General features: G+C 35.2%; 2 protein-coding genes across 2 annotated transcripts; both read left to right on the forward strand.

Moving 5' to 3' along the window:
• LOC18769618 (nuclear pore complex protein NUP93A) lies at positions 556–9,153 on the forward strand. Its single transcript, XM_007204221.2, has 15 exons — positions 556–829; positions 1,641–1,732; positions 1,989–2,055; positions 2,593–2,652; positions 3,695–3,784; positions 4,098–4,367; positions 4,711–4,806; positions 4,930–5,064; positions 5,296–5,349; positions 5,466–5,549; positions 5,871–5,957; positions 6,029–6,931; positions 7,641–7,822; positions 8,323–8,614; positions 8,750–9,153. The coding sequence occupies exons 1-15, from the start codon at positions 728–730 to the stop codon at positions 8,825–8,827; spliced, it is 2,592 nt and encodes an 863-aa protein (XP_007204283.1). The 5' UTR covers positions 556–727; the 3' UTR covers positions 8,828–9,153.
• On the forward strand, positions 10,592–13,160 carry LOC18771301. The gene is made up of 5 exons (XM_020567650.1): positions 10,592–10,787; positions 11,007–11,136; positions 11,214–11,345; positions 11,885–12,283; positions 12,894–13,160. Exons 2-5 carry the CDS (start codon positions 11,012–11,014, stop codon positions 13,030–13,032), a joined length of 795 nt encoding a protein of 264 aa, XP_020423239.1. The 5' UTR covers positions 10,592–10,787; positions 11,007–11,011; the 3' UTR covers positions 13,033–13,160.

Consider the following 15,160-nt stretch of genomic DNA (forward strand, 5'->3'; position numbering starts at 1 on the left):
AATATCTATAAAATAGACTTTTGGATTAGTGAAATACAATGCAGAGTAGGCCATACAAAAATGTCCCTCAAATAACCTTTATTTGAGAGATCCCACCATGAAAGCTCCCTATATATATAAAATAAATGTCCTCATTTTTTTTCATATATTTTTTAATAAAAATAATTCGTTAATTTACTATATTATCTATATATATGAAGCAAAATGCAGAGAATGGTAAAATATTCATAATACCATAAAATGTCCTTGATTAATCCAAACATTAAGAATTAAAATTATTAATTAAATGAGGATAATATAGTAAATTCACACTTTTTCATATTAAAAAAATTAAAATGAAAAGAAAAATGAGATAATAAATCCTATTTTTATGGAACACAACTACCCATTATATTTTTCAAAAGAGAGGCGAGTGTACTTTTAAAAGAGAAGTGTATACATGACCAAAGGGGCAATATTTGATTCTACACAATAATGTTTGGATTTGGAGCATTACTAGTTCTTATTAATGAATGATTTTATTTTTAATATTTTATTAATATTTTGTTTTGTTTTGAATAATGAAAGTTTCACCTTTTAACAAAATTTTAGGCAGGGACAAGAAAGAGTTGCGAGACAAGCGTAGTTCTGCAGCGGTCTGCTGTTTAGCAATAACAATACAATGGACGTTTAAATTGTGTTAGGGCTTTGCAAAGGCTCTTAAACCCTTTCCCTCTCTTGGACAGCCATGGCCACCGACCCAAACATGAGTAGCTGGACCGATCTGCTCCACTCCTCCACCAAGCTTCTCGAACAAGCCGCTCCTTCCGCGCAGTTCCCTCCTCTACAGGTTCAGCTTATCTCTCTTTACTTTCTTTCCGTTTGGTTCTCGAGAAAACGAAGGAAATTTGACATCTTCCCGAGAAACTTCTAGTGTTAGGGTTTCACTGACATTCGAGAAAGAATTTGATCAACTTAGGCATAGTCTAATTCACCATTTAGGTTTTTGTTATCTTTCTGTAATGACTGTGTTTGCTTTAGTTTTCCAAGAAAATTCGGGAAAAGAAAATAAAAGTTTCATTTCTAGTGTTTGATTTTCGTCATTTTGAATTCTTTAAAAATTAAAAGGCAAGCTCACATTAGCTGCACTCTCGCTAACAATGTGTGTGGTTGCTAAAAGAATGAAGGATAAAGGAAAAGTTAGACATCTGAATGTTGGATGATTCAATACCCAGATTTTGGGACACATTATTCTGCACCCTGAGGGTCCACCGCTGAAGCAATTAGATGCCATTTGATTAAGAAGTATACAAAATCAAGTCCTAATATTAGTCTTTAGGTTCATATAATATTATTTCTGTTCCACTGACTGTAATGCACATATTTTGGTGTGTTTATTCGCCTTCCATTCCACTGATGCTCTGCTGGGTTGCTGAAAAGATGTTTAGATAAGATTTTGCATCAAAACCCTAGACTTGTGCCTTTTCCTTTTGTATTTGGAATTTTTGGACTGGTGGTGTCTAGTTGAGACAAAAAGGAGATCAACTGCGGAAATTTAATTTTTCTGGTTATATATTATGAGACCAAAAAGAGATCAACTTTTCTATGGATCCAGGTATCTAGTTTTCAGGACTCTGAATTCATATTTCTATCTGTTTCAGAGAAATTTGGATCAGTTAGAAACATTATCGAAGAAACTCAAGGCGAAAACTTTACGAACTGAGACTCCTCAACAATCCATTGCTGCCACGAGGTATTTGAATGATTACTGTCTCAAAAGATATTTTATTGCTCAAATTCACTTTACTTTATGTTAATAAAGTTCTTTTCCTAAAACAAGTCACTTTAATTCAGTCTACTCGCTCTTAAAACATAAAAAAGTGAATTGAAACATGGATTTGCAGATAAGTTTGAGGGTATATATCAAGTTCTGTTCTGCGTTCTGTGTCGTGTGCTTAACCTTTTAGATGGTACGTTCTGTTCAACTATATCCTGTTGATATTTTACAGGCTTCTTGCACGTGAGGGACTAAATGCGGAGCAGCTTGCACGTGACCTTAAGTCCTTTGAATTGAAGGTAATTATACTTATACATTGTACTGTGTATCTGCCTCCTTGGCATTGTTAACCGTGCCAAAACATTTGATGAGTCAATTTGGATACTTCATATTTGCCTTTGCTTCAATAAATTTCCTTTCTTCTCAAAAAAAAAAAAAAAAAAAAAAAAAGGATACTTCATATTAAAATTTTGTGCGTTTCACAAACAATGTAAAAGTAAAATTAATATTTAGAGGAATCTCCTTATATAAAGACAAGCAAAATGCGATTATTCTTTAATTCCAAAATTTTATTTGTAAGTCATGGTTCTCTTTATTCTCAGTTCAGCTCAATCAAGGAACCATTTGTTCAAATTTAACTGTACTTGCTTTGAGTTATTTTCTTAGGTCAATGGCTGCGTTATGTCTCCTGCTACCTATTCACTTCTTTTGCTGCGCTTAGACATCTAGAGAACAATTGTGTCATAATCTTCTAGGTTCAGAAATGCTTTTACTCATTCTTGACCTTCTTATACTAATTAGTTTGGTGATTTTCCCTTTTCTTTCATCGTTCAAAGACAACATTTGAAGATGTTTTTCCGTCTGAAGCTACAACTGTCGAAGAGTATCTGCAGCAGGTAGATTTAACTCTATTCACTAATGATCTGATTAGTTTAGTATATGTTCTTTTCATTACTCTTAACATTCGGTACTCTTGCTAAAACATGATTTTATTTGATTGTTGGCTTTAAATTGTGTGGAATAACATGATGGAACTAATGAATTAGCCATTAGAAACTATGTATTTATTTTGAAAGAATTTTTGTTGTTGAAAATTTGGCTAATAATATAGGAATTACAAGATGCAACTCCAACATATCTTATAATGCTTGTTGCCAGTTGATTGTTCTTTTTCTTCCTTGCATGTTCACATCAGTATGACATATTGGTTAATAGTTCAATGATATTCCCCTGATACCAGCATTTTTATCCTTGCTTGTAATGATTCAGTGGCATCTCGGTTAATTACTGCTGCTTCATGTGTAATTACGTATCTTTCACTGTTCACAGCCAATGGAAACTATTAAGAGAACGATCATAAGTAGTTGTGCTTGCGTTGTTTTTATTTTTTCTTCTCTGGGTGATGCAAAATTATGCAAGGTTTTACTTCCATGTGGATTTATGTTCTCAACATTATCTAATTATATTTCTCCCTCCAAAGTCAAAACTACATCTACATTTGTCTTTATGTACTCTCCAATAAAAGATGCATCTATTTGGTTTATTTTTTTCCGAATATTTGTCTTAAAGGCGTCTAACGTTCCCTGATAGAGTAGTGTTTCATGATTTTTTATTTATGAATTTTCTCCTTATGGCTCACATATGAATTTATGCATTTATTGCGATGTCAGAGTACAGCTTATAAAATGTGATCAAATCATTTAATATGGCCTTACATATCGGCCTTATTTTGCTTACCTTAAAATGCTTTTAGAGACATGCTTTTAATTTCTCTTCAAATGAATGAGCAATATTATCTAATATGGTTGCACATTTTTTTTTCTTATGCATAGCTTAAAATGCCTTTATTCACTTTTCAGAGGCAATGCTTATTCTCCTTTCTGAGAGATTGATAGTGGTACCTTGATCATAATGTGTATAATTTTTTTTTCTCATTAGGTCCATCAAATGACAATGGTCTCAGCTCTTCAAGAAGCTCAGAAGGATAACCTTAGAAGTTTTAATGATTACATGTTAAAAGTTTTGGAGGTTAGTGTACCCCAATGGATACCAGTATCACTGGATTTTCCCTTGTTTAAGTTCTGACTATTCTTTTTATGTTTGCCCATTCACACCTAATGGAATTGTTAAGATTCCATTCTTTTGTTGTTTTTTTGTATAGTTGGATGAAATAATGAATGATTGCAAGCTGTAGTATCAAGGATTAGTTCTGTGACAGGAAAAATAAAATTCTACTTAGAGAAGGAAAAAAGAATTGACATGAAAGTGTTTTAAATCAGTGAGATGCTTATTTTTGCTCATTGGTCAATGTTGGTTATCAGCAGAATTTGATATTTTGCAGGAGGATTGGCAGAAAGAAAAACGTGATTTCCTTCAAAGCCTAAGTCAGATTTCAACGTTACCCAGGACTAACACGACCTATACTAGCAGCGCTGGTAGTCGTTCTGGTCAAATAGCGTCCATAACTTCTAGCCCTCAAGTTTCATCTACTCCATCTAGTATGGAGCTTGTACCTTTAGCTAGCAAGCCCATCCCTGAGAAGAAAACATCTGTCTATGCAGAAGTTGTTAAAAATCTGAATAATGCAAGGCAGCGTGGATTACCGTTTAAAGTAAGTTTTCTTTTTTAATGTATAATTCTTTTAGGCTTCAAATTCTTACTCTATCTGTCTATCATATTGTGAGGAATCTGAGATTACGAGATTGAGTGTATTTGAATTACAAAATTACAATGAACCTCAATATGCTGTCAACGTGGCAGTTATATGAGTCCAACTTGAGTGCTTCATGATACTGTCCTTTCAGTTTGGTGGCCTTGGCCTTTTACAATATATATTTTTGTTGTTGGCAATAACCATCCTGTCTAAATGTGGATGTTACTAGATAGTGAGCTCTGCTATATTTATCAAAGGATTGCTATATATTTTTTTATTTTTTATCTTTTACTTTCACTAGCCTGCTTCAGCTTTCAAGGGTGCTTATGAGAGTTTAGGCCTTGATGCATCTGGTGGAAAATCAGTTAACATGCAGAAGATATGGCACCTTCTTCAGGTACACTTCTAGACGTGTGCTTCGTTAATCAGGTGTATGTTAGTATGCACATCTTTTTGCAGTTTGCCACTATTATATGCATTAAATTATCAATGGTTGACGATCTTCTCATTATGTTGACAGACATTAATGGGCGAAGATATAACCAGACAACGGGGTGCTTCAAAACGGATGTCATTAGTTATTGGGGCAAGGCGCCACCTGGAATGGGGGCATGAAAAGTACGTCATGGATACAATCCAAAGTCATCCTGCGCAGGTACTAGATTTGTTTTGTATGTTGGTTGCTAAACAGATTTGTTAAATATGTTTGTTCACAATGGTTACGTGCTATGCTTATCAACCCATTTGGTTAATTTTCTTGGACTTCTAATGGTTTGCCATTACAATTTTACTTCTGCAAGAAGCTTTTTCTTTATATCGTGTGTAATTTATTTCACTTTTCATCACAACAATCACAATTCATGGTCACCTCTTGATCTCATTGCAGGCAGCCCTCGGAGGAGTTGTTGGAAATTTACAAAGAATTCGTGCCTTTCTTCGGGTTTGTAATCATTGTTTTTTCTTTAAACTGTGAGATCTTGCATGTTGTTACATGTTATAATACTATCCTTCAGGATCTTTTATCATGCAATTTTGTATTCTTTTGTTTCTCCGCAGATTCGTTTAAGAGATTATGGAGTTCTAGATTTTGATGCAGGTGATGCTCGTAGGCAGCCTCCTGTTGATACCACTTGGCAGCAGGTCTTCTGTTTTTCACTTTTGCATTTCTGAAGTTACAATTTCACTCCTTGTTTACCTTTTTCTTTTTACTACATATCCTAATATATGAAGTTGAATTTTAATATAATTAATATATTCAGCTTACAAGTTTTAATACTCGCACATTTTCACAAATTTCAATCGTTCCTTAGATCAAATTTTAAGTATGTCATTTGTGTCAGAGAAAGGGGATGACTTTATTGTGTGAAAAACTATTTGAAGAATAAGGAAATTTCGAAAGCAAAATGCTTGTAATACATAATTTTTGCATGCTTGTCACTAAGTTCTATTTGTATGTGGCAGATCTACTTTTGCTTGAGAACTGGGTGTTATGATGAAGCAAGAGCTGTTGCTCTGTCATCTCGCACGTCAAACCAGTTTGCTCCTCTGGTAAAGACTTTTTTATATTCATTTAAATTTATAGCACATGCCGGCTTATTCATTACTTCATTTTTGGACAGCTTACTGAGTGGATTAATACTGGAGGTATGGTGCCTGCGGAGATTGCAGCTGCTGCATCAGAAGAATGTGAAAAAATGTTAAGAACGGGTGATCGTGTGGGCCGAGCTGCATATGACAAGAAAAAGTTGTTACTATATGCTCTCATATCTGGTTCTCGTAGGCAAATCGACCGCCTACTAAGAGATCTACCAACTCTTTTTAACACCATAGAGGATTTCTTGTGGTTCAAATTGTCAGCTGTAAGAGACTGCCCTGGTGGAGCTGCACCCATTGTCATGAATGAGAGCTTGGTACCATACACTTTGGATGATTTGCAGATTTACTTGAACAAATTTGACCCCTCATACTATACAAAAAATGGAAAGGACCCTCTGGTGTACCCATATGTTTTGCTTTTAAGCATTCAGTTGATACCAGGTGTGGTATACTTGTCCAAGGAAACTGGAGATGAAGGATATAACATTGATGCTGCCCACATATCAATTGTGCTAGCAGACCATGGGGTCCTTTCTGAAGGAGCTGGGGCTGGACAGAAAATGGGCGTGATGGATGCTTACGCAGAGGCATCTAGCATAATCAGGCAGTATGGGTCTGTGTATTTACGTCTTGGTAATCTTCAGATGGCATTAGAATATTATGCACAAGCTGCTGCTGCAGTCGGTGGTGGGCAGTTGTCATGGTCTGGAAGAGGTAATGTGGATCAACAAAGGCAGAGAAATTTGATGCTGAAGCAGCTCCTTACAGAACTGTTGTTACGGGATGGGGGCATCTATCTTTTACTTGGTTCAAGAGGTGCCGGAGAAGAAGGTGAATTGGGGCGATTTTTGACTGATGTAAAAGAGAGACAACAATTTCTGCTTGAAGCTGCTCACCAATGTCAGGAAGCTGGATTGTATGAAAAGGTAATATATCTTCCCTGCTTTCCATGCTTCTTGTTATGGAGAAGTTGCAAGTAGTACTTATCCTCTTTCCTCTGTTTGGGCTAATTTTTTTATTTTATTTTTATTAATGTAAGTTTTCCTTCTGATTCCCATCTTAGTTGCTGTTTGGCGGTTCAAAGGGAAAATAATAATTATTCTTTTGTTAAATTCTTTTTTTTTTTTTTGGCCTTGTTGATGGGTTTACCCTTTTCCTTCTAGTACTACTTGGGTGGTGGGTCTTGTTTGAGCCAAAATTGGACTCCAATGTGAACCATTTTTCTTTTATTTTGGGTATAATGAAGTATTTACTATGTAGTGAAAGCCCTATAAATTACCTCATGCAGCTGATTCCGATTAGTTTTAGGATAGGGGTTTTGATTTGAGTTGAGTATTCTAACCCTCAATAGTTTGCAATTTTCTTCTGGTTCTGATTTTGATGTTTCTTGGATTGTTCCCCCCATCTTCTTGCTCTCAACTTTTTGGGGAAGTGCTTTATTATTCCAACAAAAAAACCAGATAAATGTTTTTAATCTTGATTCTGCCCTCTTCAGATGTTGTTCTTCCTTATTTAATATGTCGTTTCTTTCTTTAAAAAAAAAAATGCACATATATATATTTGATGCTATAACCACTTATTTTTGCTCTTTTCTGTAATCTTGTGTTCTCCCCCCACTCTCCTTTGTCCATTCAGTCTATAGAAATTCAGAAACGAATAGGGGCATTCTCGATGGCATTGGATACGATTAACAAGTGCCTTTCTGAAGCTATTTGTGCCCTCTCACGTGGTAGATTGGATGGTGAGAGTCGAACTGCTGGTCTCATTCACTCTGGAAATGAGATCTTGGAGATGCACAAATATTATCCTGAAATCAGGTCATTTTGACACTCAACAGCTTATGTGTACTTTTTTTCCCTCTAAATTTGAGTTAGTTTGAATGATGTTTCTGTTTACAATGGTGCCTAATTCTGAGGGATGCTCTCACAATTGGTATTGAATTCTATGCTGTTTAGATTGAGTCTCCCAACGATATGATTAGGATGTGTAAATCAGATTTCAAGAACTACAAACATACGCATGAAATAAAACATATTTTCCTCTGGCATTCATATGGTTTGGCAATTGATTCACCATAAATGTGACTTGTGCCAATTAGTTGTCCACCATAAACATGTCGTATTTTTCTGGATGCTGAAGTGTATACAAGAGTCGTGTTTATTTTTCTAAAGAATATACATTGGGTAACTGTATTTTCGGGATGGTTTTTTTTTTCTTTCTTTCAATTCTTACTAACTCTTTTTTTCTCATTATTAATGAAATTTTCACTTTTTATGCAATTTCTCTGACGTAACAGTCATTTGAACGTACTGTGCAGTCCTCAAGAGAGGGAAAGTGTTTCAGAGCAGCATATTGTGTTAAGACAACTTGAGGCCGTACTGTCAATCCATAAATTGGCAAGAGGAGGCCATTATGCTGATGCTTTGAGGGAGGTTGCCAGACTTCCATTTCTTCCATTAGATCCTCGGACACCAGATGCTACCACTGATGTGTTCCAGAATTTATCTCCTCATGTCCAAGCCTGTGTTCCGGACCTCCTGAAGGTTGCGCTCACTTGTCTGGACAACATGGTGGATTCTGATGGATCGCTTCGCGCCTTGAGGGCTAAGGTATGCTTTGACCAATAGTTTCATGTTTTACTGTTGGGTGAACATTAACTTTGGATACTAAAAAAAGTTAGATGGATTGGAAGTTGATTTACTGTTTTCTGCTTCATGATTGACCGCGTCCTTTGGGTTTTGCAGATTGCTAGCTTCATTGCAAATAATTCCAGTAGGAATTGGCCTCGCGATTTGTATGAGAAAGTTGCCCGGAGCTTTTAAAGCGGACAAACTACGGTAGGTCAAGATGCCCGTATGGTTTGGTTGATATTACCATGCATGTAACCAACTGTAAAATACAATTTAAAGTAGCAGTAGTACTTTGATGCACAGTTGTTAATTGGATATTAGCAATTTCCTGGTTTTGAATTCAACTAGGCAAGCTGAAGTGAGTTGTGGTCGGATTTCTCCGGCGACATATGAGCATCAAAATCACCCGCATTACATATTTACCGCAATGTTTGTGTGTGATTTTAAATATTTTATAATGAGAGAGGTAAGTTATTCTGAACTCCGATGTTTGAGTGTAATGGAGATTATTTTGGTCATTCTCATCCCATTTACATTATTCTTTAAAATTGATATCGTCTCATCACATGGGCAACGTTAAAAGAGTATTTTTGTCAAAATATAGTTCATCCACTTAGGAGACGATAAAACTAATGTCGTTTCATAAACAAGAGCAAGGCTCTCCTATTACCATTTCACATGAAATTCCACTTACTAAAACGAAATTTCAAAATAATGGCAGAAAGAAAGCTTAAACTTAAACACAAAATGAAATTAGTAATTAATCCCAAATCGAAGATAAGGGTACTTCCATTTAATAAATATTGATAGATAAGCAAAAGCAACAAAGACTTAGACTGCTACTCTTTTATTGATATAGTAGTGAGTGAGTAGTTATTTCATAGCTATTTTATTTGCGCAAATCCTTGAAATAGGCAGCTGGGTTGCTCTCAAAGCTCTCCCTGGAGATTGTATCATCTCTTCCAGGAGCTTTCATAGACCCTGCTGCAGGGGCTCCACCACCACTTGCTGCTGCTGCTGCCACATCGGATGACTTGGCCCCACTAGCATTTGGGTTTGCCACCTGGCTATTACTATTACCATTAGATCCTTTGCCGCCTCCCATTTTTGCAATATTCCAAAGTGCTTTTCTGGTTCTGTGTCTTAGTTGGAATTGGAGGGCTGCATTGCATGGCCATATATATACACAGATTGATTGATTGTAGTGCATTAATTTGATTCTAAGAATTAGAAAGGTCAAAAGTGGAAATTAATAGAAGCAGCATTGGAACTGCTAACAATACTTGAACTTGCGTTTTCCAATTACCCTGATAGGATTGGGATTTGAATATTTGAACCTTCCAATGAACGAAGATTATAAATTGGATTATGGTGTTTTCAATCTAATCCAATCCAATCCAAATAGTACGTGCTTTTTGAATGTCTAATTAAGAAAAGGGTGGTATTGAAGTCGATGCATTTTCCCAACAACAATTGTACAATAAAGAAAGCTTGAACGTCAATCTGCAATACTCCATTAGGAAATGTTTTGCTCAAGTATTTGATGCCTCATCAAGGTGTTTTGAAAAAAATAGCATGGGACATCTTGGCCCGGAAAAATTAAAGCCCAAAATAGTGGCTCAAATAATATGGGCCTCTGTTTATGACATTTTTTAAAGTACAAATAGTAGTTTAAACTACACGAAGAGAGAAAAGAGTTTCTCACACATATACTATCACAATGTCATAAGAATTCGAAGTACACAAGTTAATACCATTTTCTACTTGATTAGACTCCGTATGTAACCCTAAACCCTATTACAATTTCTCCATTATCTGTCATGGTATTTTTTATAATTTCCTCACAAAAAAGATCCTTTTACCAATTTTACTAAAATTTTGATGGGATGACACGTAAATGATGAAATTCATGTGTAAACCTACATAATTTGATTTTAAAGTTTGAGAGCATAACTTTCAATAAATAAACCATGCTTTGAAAATAAACGGCCCATCGGACGCCGTCTAAGTAAAGGCAAAACCCAGCCTTCTGCTGAGTACTGAGTGCAGACGAGTGACCGCTACTGTGTGTCACCGTCACCCCTTGCATGCCGGTAGGCGTCGAAGAATCAACGGCCGACGGCAGCAAGTCAGCAACACCAGTCGCTGCCAGGTACCACCTACTATCATTCATCTGCAATTCTTTTTTTTTTCTTTTTTTAAATATTAATCTTCTCATGCTAGATTGAATGGAAGTGGTTGGTTGAATGCATTTGTTATTTTATATAGATTGATTCATTGAAACGAATTCTGAATTTGTTATATGATGTAACCTTATTTTAAGTGGCTGCTGGCAGATTGAATGGCTGTTGTTTTTGATTGAAATTTTTAGGTATTATGGAGGTCGTGGATTGGGGGAATTCTTTAGGGGAGAGTGTTTCTGAGGCCCCTGCACAACATGCCAACAGCACTGATGAAGAAAATCACTATGCTTCTGGGTCTGCATCCAAGTTTCAGCCCAGGTAAATGACTATCTTTATGAAGAAAAAAAAATACAGTACAATTTCTATATTGCTCTCATGTTGATCATTCTTTTCAGGAAAATCACATCCAAGGCTCACTGGAATGACCAGATGGGCATGGCTGAGGTGGTAGTTGAAAAGGGTAGATATCGGATATCCACGGGAATTGTGCGCCATAGCAAGCTCTATTACTCTATTGAGGAAGTTTTGTAAGTGAAATAAAATATACTCAATTTATTCTGATTCATGTGCTCTATGTTTGAGGGTTTCTCTTGCGAAATTACTGAAATATTAAGTTTATGTAAAAACCAATAGACTTGACTCGAAATAAGTCAACTATATCAATCTTGGTTTATTTCATTTCATTTATCTTATTTTTCTTCAATGAGCCTTAAATTTGAATATTTTGTATGTATCTGAACTCTTTACCTTTCAAGCATTGGTGGCCTTACAATATCTTCTGAAATTTTTCCATTTCAATAATTTTAAAGCAAGACGAAAAGGAAAGTGCATGAAGAGGAACAAGTATGGGTAGAGGGCCAGAAACATTGTCTATTATGAAGTCAACTGAAATTTTATTGTCAGCTACAATTGACCTGCACTTTAACCAAAACTTGGGACTGTTAAAAAAATCTAGCAGGGGCTTGATGTAAATTCAGAGTCTGGTAGTACTCATTAGCATGAAAATTTCCTATTTCTTGTTCCGTTGAGATGGAAGTGCTTGCAAATTGTAACAGTCTTTTTAAAGGTTTTTGGTTGAAATAGGCGACTTGCTTCTCTTGGATGATAGTGGTACACTTTCCTTGGAAGATATATATATGAAGATTTCAGATAGAAAGAATGGGTGTTGTTGGGAGGAATTTCAAGCTTATAGGCAACTCAAGTCTCTTGGTTACATTGTTGGGCGGCATGGTATCCCCTGGTCTATAAAGAGTTTGAAGAGTAATTATGAAACTGTTTCTTCTCAAGGTTGTCCAGAAAGTGATGAGGTGGTGGACTTGGGATCAGAAGAGACTAGGTCTGTCATTGGATTGTTGAATGGGATGCAAATAAATGAAGCAAGGCTGATTTTTGATGTTTATCTCCCAAATAGCAAGTTCAGGAAGTCTTCTCCTGGTGATCCAAGTTTTGTGCTCTGCTTTACTAGGTATGCATATTTTGGCAATCCTGAGAATTTAGCAAAATTAATTCTGTTTGTGATTAGCTATGATTCTTTTTCTTTGAAGTATCAATTGTTATTATCATAAGATGTATCTATTCCTTGAATAGTCCAAAGACTACATATTTTTTGTGAGTAATTAACAGTTAGTTCCTTAGTAACTAGAAAACCATGTTAAGTTGCATATTGGCGAGGTTGTATGTGACGGAGTTTGTGCAGGAGTTACTTTGTTGAGAAGCATTTTGTTAACAAATTTATTTATGCAACAGAACAAGAAGGCCTATCTCGTATTTTCTTCTCGTGCACTCTTATTTTGCAATTATTATTTGGAAATCTTCTTAAATTTGAGGCTGTCCCTTAGCAATTGTCATCTTAAAAAATTTAATGCATCCCTGTTTATCATCTTTTGAAAGTTTAGACTCTTCATCAATAGTAATAGGTGGTGGAAGGTGGATGCTGAACGTTAGATGGACAAATTAGTTGGAGTTGGCATTCATAAAAAGAATGTTCTTTCAAAATTCTATGTGTTAGTTATCGATTCGTGTATGCCAATCTTGTGTAATAGTATTTAATTTTACACTTGCCTTCTCTGTTCTAGGGGTCCTCCACCATCCAAAGCAGACCTTGAAGCCCTCGAGAGACAATGTCAGAACATTCCTTTGAAGGTTTGCCATGAAGAGCAGGGGTGGGTGAGTTTCTTTTCCTTTGACAAGGTGGAACTTCCTGTCCTACCTTGACATCTGAAGTTGATGTTGGTTTGTACTGAAGAGGGGCATAAAACCTAATTGTCTTGAATCTGCGTTGAACCTCTTATCTGACTTCATATTTTGGACTGAAAAATCTGAAAAGATGGTGAATTGAAACTTTATATATATATATATATATATATATATATATATATATACAATCCCGATCTCTTGGACCACAGGAGTCCAAGAGATTGTGGTCACCCACTGTTGGATATTAATCCAATGATTCAAAAAAGTTTCTTAAAAAGAGTGTAAGAATGAGAGAACCGTTGAATTTACATCCAACGGTGAGTGACCACAAATTTCTTGGACCTCTGTAGTCCAAGAGATCAGAACTGTATATATATATATATATATATATATTTTCTTTCTGATTTTGCATGGAGTTTATTTCCTTGTTTAATGAAATAAAATTGCTTGGATTTCTACAAATAGGGGATGTTTACCGACTAGGATTGGATTGGATTATGAGGTAGAATTAGATTGCATTGGATTAGAGAGGATAATATTAATCCATGGATGTGTTTAGTACTACACATGATTAAGGAGTTGCATTAACTAAACTATGCTATTACATGGGCTAGCAAGATTAGACATAATTCGATCCAACTTAATCCCAACCATTTCGTTTGCTATATTAGACAGAATTCAATCCACATTGTTTTTAGGCTACTAAAAATTTGGCTACAATTTATGACTCCTATTGGGTCGTATAATCCAACTCACCAAACAAGCTAATAAAGGCTATAAGGTTTTGATTATGAGCAATCGTATGATTGATATATCCCTGGAAAAGAAAAAACAAATGAAATTGGTCCATTAGCCTTAGCTCAGTAGCGTGCAGCCCCAATGTTTGTGATCCTTGCAAAATATTCCTCCTATAATATTTTGACCAAACTCAATCAAATCTTTAATGAACTTGATAATGCAGCACTATGGCTAATGGTATAATATTTTATATTAAAGTATTATTAATTAAAGATTTGATTGTATTAGCCTACACGTCAGAAAAATAATATCTTTAATATTATTATTCTTTTTTTAGTCTTCCTTTTAGATGTTTTTACACATAATTATGTAAGTCTAGCCTAATACTTCAAACAAGACAACAATTATTTGCTAAGAAAGATAGGTCAAAGTTTTTGCTTGTGTTTTGTTTTTGTTTTTTTCCCCAAGCTATGCTCTACAACATTTGCTAAAAATTTCAAAACTTCCTAACAGGAACTTCGATTCCCTCAAAGAGATTGCCCTCCATGCTCAACTTATCATCATCAGGCTGCTGGTTAAATAAAATTTATTAGTTCACAAGGTTAAACCAATAAAAGACAAAGTAAGTTGCGGCTATAATTCCTTGATTATTTCCCAATTCTGTTTTTGAATTTTTAGGTCTTTTTTTTTTTCGGAGAAAGAATTCATTGCAAACCCACAAAAAAAACAATCCCTAAAATATCGATAATATCGAGGATATTATTGTTTTTTCGGGTCTAGGATATTTTGGAACATATCCATAAACATATCGTATAAGTATCATACAATCAGAAAATATTGACGTCGATAATTTCTGACACTTCAGTAACATTTGGTCAATATATCGCTACAATATCGATAATATCGAGATGATGAAGACAAAGAAAAATTTGAAGAGTTATTTACACTAACACCCCTTGAGGTTTCTTGTGCGTTCACAAAACCCCCTCAGGTCTCAAAAGTTACACGAACACCCCCCTGAGGTTTCAGTTTGTTTTCACTAAACCCTTTTTTCGTTGATTGTTTGTCCAAAAATTGATGATTTCATTGAAAAAAAAAACTTATGCAAATAACAAAATTCACCTCAATGAAGTATATACAATCTAATCTCAAAGGCCAACTTTGTCATTTGGAGAATTTATATTTTATAAAATCATCAATCTTTGGATTAAAAATCAATGAAAATGAGTTTTTTGAAAACAATTTAAAACCTCAGGTGGTCTTCTGTAATTTCTAAAACCTCAAGGAGTTTTGTGAAAAAGTCGAAAACCTCAGGAGGTGCTAGTGTAAATAACTCAAATTTGAATCTTATAGAAACTCTATGTGGTACTAAGCCACTCATATATCTTATCATGCAATGTATAAAGTA

Source organism: Prunus persica, chromosome G7 (genome assembly GCF_000346465.2).
Source record: "Prunus persica cultivar Lovell chromosome G7, Prunus_persica_NCBIv2, whole genome shotgun sequence".
In the NCBI taxonomy this organism is placed as follows: Eukaryota; Viridiplantae; Streptophyta; class Magnoliopsida; order Rosales; family Rosaceae; genus Prunus; species Prunus persica.